This window comes from Chlorocebus sabaeus, chromosome X (assembly GCF_047675955.1).
Source record: "Chlorocebus sabaeus isolate Y175 chromosome X, mChlSab1.0.hap1, whole genome shotgun sequence".
Lineage (NCBI taxonomy): Eukaryota > Metazoa > Chordata > Mammalia > Primates > Cercopithecidae > Chlorocebus > Chlorocebus sabaeus.
The window spans coordinates 77,071,000-77,081,156 of NC_132933.1; the positions used below are offsets into that span (position 1 = coordinate 77,071,000).

A 10,157-nucleotide genomic window follows, 5' to 3' on the forward strand; every position below is an offset into this window, starting at 1 on the left:
AACCGGGCAGCCCAGATGAGTGGGTTTCCCCTTAGTGAGGCACAAACCCTACTAAGAAACAGTCGACGTGCTTTGTTAAATGGGTACTGTTCCCTCTGCCACCCAAAAAGGTGAGACCTCCAACAGGGGTTGTCAGACAGAAGCAGAGCAAACCAGGTGAATAGGGCCTGAAGTGAACCCCCAGCAACCCACAGCAGCCCCACAGAAGAGGAACTTGACAACTGAAAGAAAAACAAACAAACAGAAAGCAACAACAATAGCATCAACAACAAGAAGTCCCCACAAAAACCTCACCCAAGGGTCAGCAGCCTCACAGATCAAAAGTAGACAAACTAATGAAGATGAGAGAGAATCAGTGGAAAAAAAAAAAAACCACTGAAAACACACAAAAAACAGACTGCCTCTCATTTTTCAAATGATTGCAGTGTCACTCCAGAAAGGGCACAGAACTGGATGGAGGATGAGATGGATGAATTGACAGAAGTAGTCTTCAGAACATGGGTAATAAAAAACTCCACTGAGTAACGGAGCATGTTCTAGTCCAATACAAAGAAGCTAAGAACCTTGATAAAAGGTTAGAGCAGCTGATAACTAGAATAACCAGTTTAGAGAGAAACATAAATGATCTGATGGAGCTGAAAAACATAATATGAGAACTTTGTGAAGCATACACAGGTATCAACAGCCAAAGAAACCAAGCAGAAGAAACAATATCAGAGTTTGAAGACCACCTTCCTGAAATAAGACATGCAGACAAGATTAGGGAATAAAAGAATAAAAAGGAATGAACAAAGCCTCCAAGAAATATGAGACTTCATAAAAAGACTGAACCTATGATTGAGTGGAGTACCTAAAGGAGACAGGGACAATGCAAACAAGCTGGAAAACACACTTCAGAATATTATCCAGGAGAATTTCCCCAGCCTAGCAAGACAGGCCAACATGCACATTCAGGAAATACAGAGAACACCACTAAGATAATCCACGAGAAGATAAACCCTAAGACACAAAATCATGAGATTCTCCAAAGGTGAAATAAAGGAAAAAATATTAAGGACAGCCAGAGAGAAAGGCCAGATCATCTACAAAAAGAAGCCCATCAGACTAACAGCTCACCTCTCAGCAGAAACTATAAAAGACAGAAGAGACTGAGGGCCAATATTAAACATTCTTAAAGAAAATAATTTTGAACCCAGTATTTCATATCCAGCCAAACTAAGCTTCATAAGCAAAGGAGAAATACAACGTTTTACAGACAAGCAAAAGCTGAGGGATTTTGTTACCAACAGACCTGCCTTGAAAGAGCTCCTGAAAAAAGCAATAAATATGGAAAGAAAAAAGGCACCAACAACTGAAAAACTACACCAAAAAATAAAGACCAATTACACTATGAAGAAACTGCATCAACTAACGTACAAAATAACCAGATAGCATAAGGAAAACAGAATCAAATTCACACATAACAATAATAACCATAAAGGTAAATGTGCTAAATGCCCCATTTAAAAGACAGACTGGAAAACTGGATAAAGAGTCAAGACCCATCAGTGTGCTGTATTCAGGAGATCCATCTCACATGCAAAGACATACATAGGTTGAAAATAAATGGATGGAGGAATATTTACCAAGCATCTGGAAAGCAAAAAGAAGAAAAAGCGGGGGTTACAATCCTAGTCTCTGACAAAACAGACTTTAACCAACAAAGATAAAAAGATTAAAAAAAGACAAAAAAGGGCATTACATAATGGTAAAGGGAACACAACAAGAAGAGCTAACTATTCTAAATGTATATGCACCCAATACAGGAGCACCCAGATTCATAAAACAAGTTCTTAGAGACCTACAAAGAGACGTAGACTCTGATACAATAATAGAAGGAGACTTTAATACCCCACTGTCAATATTAGACAGATCAATGAGACAGAAGATTAACAAGGATATTGAAAATGTGAACTCAGCTTTGAATCAAGTGGACCTAATAGATATCTACAGAACTTGCCACCCCAAATCAACAGATTATACATTCTTCTCAGTGCCACATGGCACTAATTCTAAAATCAACACATATTTGGAAGTAAAACACTCCTCAGCAAATGCAAAAACAAAACAAAACAAAACAAAACAAAACAAAACAAAAAACAAAACTGAAATAATAACAAACAGTCTCTCAGATCACAATGCAATCAAATTAGAACTCAGGATTTAAAAACTCATGCAAAACCACACAATTACATGGAAATTGAAAAACCTGCTCCTGAATAACTCCTGGGTAAATAATGAAATTGAGGCAGAAATAAGGAAGTTCTTTGAAACCAATGAGAACTAAGAGACAATGTGAACAGAATCTCTGGGACACAGCTAAAGCAGTGTTAAGAGGGAAATTTATAGCACTAAATACCCACATCAGAAATCTAGAAAGTCTCAAATCAACACCCTAACATCACAATTAAATGAGCTAGAGATGCAAGAGCAAACTAATCCAAAAGCTAGCAGAAGACAAGAAATAACTAAGTTTGAAACAGAGTTAAAGGAGATAGAAACATGAAAAACCCTCAAAAAAAATCAATGAATCCAGGAGCTGTTTTTTTGGAAAAAAAAAAAAAAATAGATTGATAGCTAGACTAATAAAGAAGAAAAAAATACAAGAATCAAGTAGACACAATAAAAAATAGTGAAAGGGATATCACCACTGACCCCACAGAAATACAAACTACTATCAGAGAATACTATAAACAACTCTACACAAATAAACTAGAAAATCTAGAAGAAATGGATAAATTCCTAGACACAGACACCCTCCCAACACTAAACCAGAAAGAAGTCAAATCCCTGAATAGACCAATAACAACTTCTAAAATTGAGGCAGTAATTAATAGCCTACCAACTAAGAAAAGCCCAAGGCAAGACAGATTCACAGCTGAATTTTACCAAAGGTACAAAGAGGAGCTGGTGCCATTCTTTCTGAAACTATTCCAAACAATTGAAAAGGAGGGACGTCTCCTTGACTCAATTTATAAAGCTAGCATTATCCTGATACCAAAAACCATGCAGAGACACAAAAACAACAAAAAACTTCAGGCCAATATTCCTAAAAACCACCGATGTGAAAATCTTCAAAAAAAATACTGGCAAACTGAATCCAGCAGCAGATAAAAAAACTTATCCACCATGATCAAGTCAGCTTCATCCCTGGGATGGATGGCTGGTTCAACATATGCAAATCAGTGAACATAAGTCATCACAGGAACAGAACCAAAGACAAAAACCACATGATTATCTCAGTAGATGCAGAAAAGGCCTTTGATACAATCCAACATCCTTCATGTTAAAAACTTAATAAACTAAGTTTTGATGGAACATATCTCAAAATAATAAGAACTGTTTATGACAAACCTACAGCAATATCATATCGAATGGGCAAAAGCTGGAAGCATTTCCTTTCAAATCCAGTAGAGGACAAGGATGCTCTCTCTCACTAATCCTATACAAGATAGTATTGGAAGTTCTGGCCAGGGAGCAGGCAAGAGAAAGAAATAAAGTGTATTTAAATAGGAAGTAAAATTGTCTCTGTTTGCAGACGACATGATTCTATATTTAGAAAACTCCACTGTCTCAGCTCAAAAATTCCTTAAGCTGGTAAGGAACTTCAGCAAAGTCTCAGCATACAAAATCAATGTGCAAAAATCACAAGCATTCCTTTACACCAACCATAGACAAGCAAAGAGCCAAATCATAAATAAACACCCAATCACAATCGCTGTAAAGAGAATAAAATACCTAGAAATACCACTAACAAGGAATGTGAAGGACCTCTTTAGGGAGAACTACAAACCATTGCTCAAGGAAATAAGACAGGACATAAACAAATGGAAAAACATCCTATCGTCATGGATAGAAAGAATCAATATCATGAAAATGGCCATACTGCGTAAAGCAATTTATAGATTCAGTGCTATTCCCATCAAACTACCATTGATATACTTCACAGAATTAGAAAAAAACTACTTTAAATTTTATATGAAATCAAAGAAGACCCCATACAGCCAAGACAACACTAAGCAAAACCAACAAAGCTGGAGGCATCACGCTGTCGAACTTCAAACTGTACTACAAGGCTATGGTAACAAAAATAGCATGGTACAGGTACCAAGACAGACATATAGACCAATGGAACAGAACAGAGACCACGTATGTAACACCATACATCTACAACCATCTAATCTTTGACAAAGATGAAAAAAAAACAAGCAATGGGGAAATTATCTCCTATTCAATAAATGGGGCTGGGATAACTAGCTAGACATATGCAGAAAACTGAAACTGAACCCCTTCCTTACACCTTATACAAAAATTAACTGAAGATGGATTAAAGACTTAAATGTAAAACCCAAAACCACAAAAACCCTAGAAAAAACCTAGACAATACCATTCAGGACACAGGCATGGGCAAAGACTTCATGACAAAATTGCCAAAAGCAATTGCAACACAAGCCAAAATTGACAAATGGGATCTAATTGAACTGCACAGGGCTCTGCACAGGAAAAGCAACTATCATCAGAGTAAACAGGCAACCTACAGAATGGGAGAAAATTTTTGCAATCTACCCATCTGACAAACGTCTAATATCCAGAATTTACAAGGAACTTAAACAAATTTACAAGAAAAAAACAAGCAATCCCATCAAAAAGTGGGCAAAGGATATGAACAGACACTTCTCAAAAGAAGACATTTATGCGGCCAAAATGAATATGAACAGACACTTCTCAAAAGAAGACATTTATGCGGCCAAAATGAATACAAACAGCCACTTCTCAAAAGAAGACATTTATGTGACCAAAACATATATAAAAAAAAGCTCAACATCACTGATCATTAAAAAAATGCAAGTCAGTAAGACAATACCACAAGGAGATACCATATCTCACCACTCAAAATGATGATTATTAAAAACTCAAGAAACAATAGATGCTGGCGAGGCTGTGGAGAAATAGGAACACTTTTACACTGTTGGTGGGAATGTAAGTTAGTTCAACCATTATGGAAGACAGTTTGGTGATTTCTTAAGGATCTACAAACAGAAATACCATTTGATCCAGCAATCCCATTACTGGGTATATACCGAAAGGAATATAAATCTTTCCACTATAAATACACATGCACATGTATGTTTATTGCAGCACTATTTAGAATAACAAAGTCATGGAACCAACCCAAATGCCCACCAATGATAGACTGGATAAAGATAATGTGGTATGTATATACCATAAAATACTACACAGCCATAAAAAGGAACGAGATCATGTCTTTTGCAGGGACATGGATGAAGCTGAAAGCCATCATCTTCAGCAAACTAACACAGGGGCAGAAAACCAAACGCTGCATGATCTCATTCATAAGTGGGAATTAAACAATGAGAACATGTACATTCATTTGTGAAAACATTGATCTCTTTAGCCTAGTTTGACTAAATTCGTGGCCCTAAGCTACCTACTTCAGTACTGAAGAAAGCATCTGGGATGTAGACAATTTCAGAGGTGAGTAACCCCCACATGTGAAGACAGTGGCCTCTGAAAGAATTCCAGGGCATAAGATTACTGAATGTAATATTCCGTGGAATGTAACAGTATTCATTACCATCAAGAATTTAAGGAAGAATTTCAGTTGTAACTGCAGATGGCAACCCTATATAAATCTTTTCTCTTTCCAATGCCCCACTGAAAAATGCAACCATCATAGTCTTCAACTTGGTGACTGAAGTCTAGGATTACAGCTATGTTTTAGCCCAATTATTTTAGTAGAGCTCTCAGAAAATAAAGCAGCTGACTCACCTCTTCCTGGCTAAAGTGTTTGGATTATGCCTCCCCAAATACACATGTGTGCTGGCATGCATACACATACATAAATCCTCTGAATAAATAGCTTCTATTCTGATGCCGCCATTTCTGCCCTGTGGGGCCACAACAAACTTTGACATACTAAGTGAAGAATAGAAAATCCAGTCCTTACTGTCTAGCAACCTTCATCCTCATCTCCCACCCATTCTAGTGCACTCTGGCTCTAGTCACCCTGGAGAGTGGCTGTTACACAAACTTGTAACTACACTCCTCTAGGCCTTTCCTGTTGCTGTTACTTCAGGTTAGAATACTACTAAAACCCTTCCCATGTATTTATCACTTAGAGTTCAACTTCTTCTTGAGGCTTTATTGGAAACTGTCCACAATTTAACATACCCCAGACTAAGCTGTAATTCATTACTTACTTCTGCGTTTGTATCACATGTTAATTGACCCTCCATCAGAGCATCTATTTTATGAGTCATGTTTAATAAATAAGGTTAAAGATCAGATGATGTGAGAGAAAGTAATATGCTTGAGACTGACAGACCTGAGTGGTCTCTTTCTTTTATTGCTGCTTGACTTTGAACAGGTACATTTACCTCCATGAACCAGTTTTCTCATCTGTAAAATAAGGATCATTAAGAGTAGCTACCTAATAGCTAGCATTATATGAATTAGTACGAGGAAAGTGAAAGCACCAGAAACGGTGCCTGCACATAGTCAGTGCTCCATAAGTGCTATCTCTCATTATTATTACCATTGTTTGAACCTACCTCAGAATGTAAGCACCACACAAAAAGGGAAAAATCACTATGTTTGTACTCTGATATACAGCACTGTGCCTGGCATGTGGCATGTGGTCAGTAAATATCTGTTGAGTGAATGGATGCTTTAACGAGTCTGTAAAATAATTCTCATCGTTAGCGTCCTCCTCCCCCTCCTCCCTTCCTCCACCTTCTGCTCCTCCTCTTCCTCTCTGAATCCTCTACCACCTGATAGCATGGTGCTTTATGCCCCACAGAAAAACTTCAAGTGGAGGGAGCATCACTGAATGCTCCTCATCCCTTGACCCTTTTGCTGTATCTGTTGCTCCCTTTCTTGAATTCTCTTCTCTAACAAGTTCAAGTTCAGCAGCAACCACTTCAACCAGCCTAGCCTGCCCTTCAGAGGTGAGGGGGAGGGAATGAGAGGCAAGGCAAGGAAGACAGGGAATGGGGCGTGGCCACTACGATGCAAAGCCTGACTGCGCCTGCGTAGGCTGCGGCAAAATAACGCTCTGAGGCTTGCAGTCGTTGCTGGCCAGCGCTTGTGTAGAAAGATCGCTCTTCACACCAGATATCACTTTTGATCCTTCCAGTTCCAGGGTCTCGGGCTTCAGCTTTGTGCCGAGGCACCAACACTGCTATGGTTCTCTCCCCGAATGATCGCTGCTCTCACCCTTCCCGCTCCTGTCTCCTGGAACCATGTCTCTGGTAAGCCAGAATGCACGCCGCTGTAACGCAGAGATCACTGCAGATTACAGCGACGGCAGAGGTGAAATACAAGCTACTAACGCCTCCGGGCCCCCCACCCCCATGGTAGTCGTTGATGCCCCCCAGTGCCCTCAGGCACCAATCAACCCTCAGTGTGTCAACACTTCCCAGGCCGTTCAGGACACGAATGATCTGGAAGTCCTGATCGACGAGCAGTCCAGACGTTTGGGGGCGCTCAGGTTCCACGACCCTCTAGAAGACAGGTCGATTGCTTTGGTGAATTTCATGAGAATGAAAAGCCAGAAGGAGGGGTCTATTCAGCAGTCCGAGATGCTGGAGTTTCTCAGAGAGTACTCAGATCAGTTCCCTGAGATCCTCAGACGAGCCTCAGCTCACCTGGACCGGGTCTTTGGGTTGAACCTGAGAGTTATTGATCCACAGGCTGACACATACAATTTAGTCAGCAAACGGGGTTCCCAGATCACCGATAGGATAGTGGAGTCCCTGGACATGCCAAAAGCAAGTCTCCTGGCCCTAGTCCTAGGCCACATCCTCTTGAATGGGAACCGAGCAAGAGAGGCATCCATTTGGGACCTGCTGCTAAAAGTTGATATGTGGGATAAGCCTCAGAGGATCAATAACCTCTTTGGGAACACAAGGAACCTCCTCACCACTGACTTTGTGCGCATGCGATTCTTGGAGTACTGGCCGGTGTATGGCACTAATCCCCTTGGATTTGAGTTCCTGTGGGGCTCTAGAGCCCATAGGGAAATCACAAAGATGGAAGCCCTGAAGTTTGTGTCAGATGCCCATGATGAAGAACCCCAGAGCTGGCCAGAAGAATATAACAAGGCCCTGGAAGCTGACAAAACCAAAGAAAGAAGCCTGACTGCTGGCTTAGAGTTCTGGTCGGAGGACACTATGAATGATAAGGCAAATGATTTGGTCCAGTTGGCTATTAGTGTCTCTGAGGAGTTGCTGCCTATACATCAGGATGAGCTATTGGCTCACACTGGCAAAGAATTTGAGGATGTGTTCCCAAATATCCTCAATAGAGCTACTCTAATTCTTGATATGTTCTATGGGTTGTCTCTGATTGAGGTTGATACCAGTGAGCACATCTACCTCCTTGTCCAGCAACCAGAATCAGAGGAAGAGCAAGTGATGCTAGAGAGCCTGGGGAGACCCACTCAAGAATATGTAATGCCAATCCTAGGTTTGATATTCTTGATGGGCAACCGTGTCAAAGAGGCCAATGTCTGGAACTTGCTTCGAAGATTTAGTGTGGATGTAGGGAGAAAGCATGCCATCACCTGTAAGCTTATGAGACAGCGCTATCTGGAATGCAGGCCACTGTCCTACTCTAACCCAGTTGAATATGAGCTTCTATGGGGTCCTCGAGCTCACCATGAAACCACCAAAATGAAAGTCTTGGAGTACATGGCCAGGCTCTACAGAAAGCGACCACAGGACTGGCCAGAACAATATAGACAGGCTGTGGAAGATGAGGAGGCCAGAGCCAAATCTGAGGCAACTACCATGTTCTTCCTTGGTCCCATGTGAAGTCTAGGGAATATGTATCACTTCAGCTGAGTGGCATCCGTTAAAGATGCCTTGGTAAAATTGGCATTGGGGCTCTAAATTAGAATCCGGGGAGGGATTGGGTGGGAAGTACACATTGTGCTTACTGTCTGTGTTCCAATTCTAGTAGTATTTCCTTCCTTTTAATATACCCTTGAATTAGGTTAATGATCAATATTTACAAATGGAATTTTTCATTTGCCATCCCTGTCTTCTTTCAGTATTAAAGTTCAGATATCTCTGTAAAATGTATTGATAATATTTACATCTTTGAAATAATCAGTAAAATGGTCTGGTACAGGAGTTAAATAACAATAACACACACACACACACAAACACAAAACCACTGATCTGTGATTGCTTTCCCTTTGTGTCTACTGTCATATACATATATACAACTATATATATAATATATATAACTATATATAATATATATATAACTATATATAGTTATATACATATATACAACTCTCTCCATATATATATACATATAACTGTCATTTACCTGTATTTGCAATAAAAGCATAATGAATTAGACACCATGCTTATGCATTTATTTATTCTATAAGCATTTATTAAGCACCTGCCATGCTCTGAGAACAGTGCTGTGTGCTGAGAATATAAGAGTGAAGAAGACCCAGCTGGGCTCCAGGGCTTAAGGGGGAGGGCTCATGGAAGTAAACCAGCAATTATATTATGCTATGGAAAGTTGCATAATAGGCATAAGCTCAGAGTTCTATGAGAGTCCACAGGAATAACTCCTGATTTTAAGTGCTGGGAAGGATAGTGGGAAGGTGATGACATCTAAGAAAGTCTGGGGAAGGTGCAGAGGTGTCAAGCCTGGATGAGTGGGAAATTAGTCAGGAATAGTGGTGGGGAGGATGAAGTGGTATGGAGGGCTGGGGACAAGATGTGCTTAAGTGACATCTATTGTAAGATCTGAGGTTGGGGAGAGGAAGTGAAGGACTGCTAGTGAAGACAGAGGCAGTGTGTAAAGCACGTATGAAGAATTTGAAATAGCTCAGAAAGACAATGACTTTAAGGGAGGAGTAGGAGAAATAAGTCTGTGGCAGAGGTAACAAGGGCCCATATCCTCAGAGTGACTCTTGAGAGCCAACAATGGCCTTGCACCTTCAGTCAGACTGAACAATATACCTGGAGGAACTCTGCAGGGGATCCTCTGCCAATGCAGTTTATTTCAGCACCCAAGCTATTGAGTGTTTGCATTTAGGCTCTCTTCATTCTGATCCCCCTTACCGCTTCTAA

At 40.2% G+C, this 10,157-nt stretch overlaps 1 protein-coding gene across 1 annotated transcript; it reads left to right on the plus strand.

The window, feature by feature from the left end:
- The first annotated feature begins 6,570 nt into the window (after window positions 1-6,570).
- Window positions 6,571-9,341, plus strand: MAGEE2 (MAGE family member E2). Its single transcript, XM_007992116.3, has one exon. It carries the CDS (start codon window positions 7,302-7,304, stop codon window positions 8,871-8,873), a length of 1,572 nt encoding a protein of 523 aa, XP_007990307.2. The 5' UTR covers window positions 6,571-7,301; the 3' UTR covers window positions 8,874-9,341.
- Window positions 9,342-10,157: the final 816 nt, after the last annotated feature.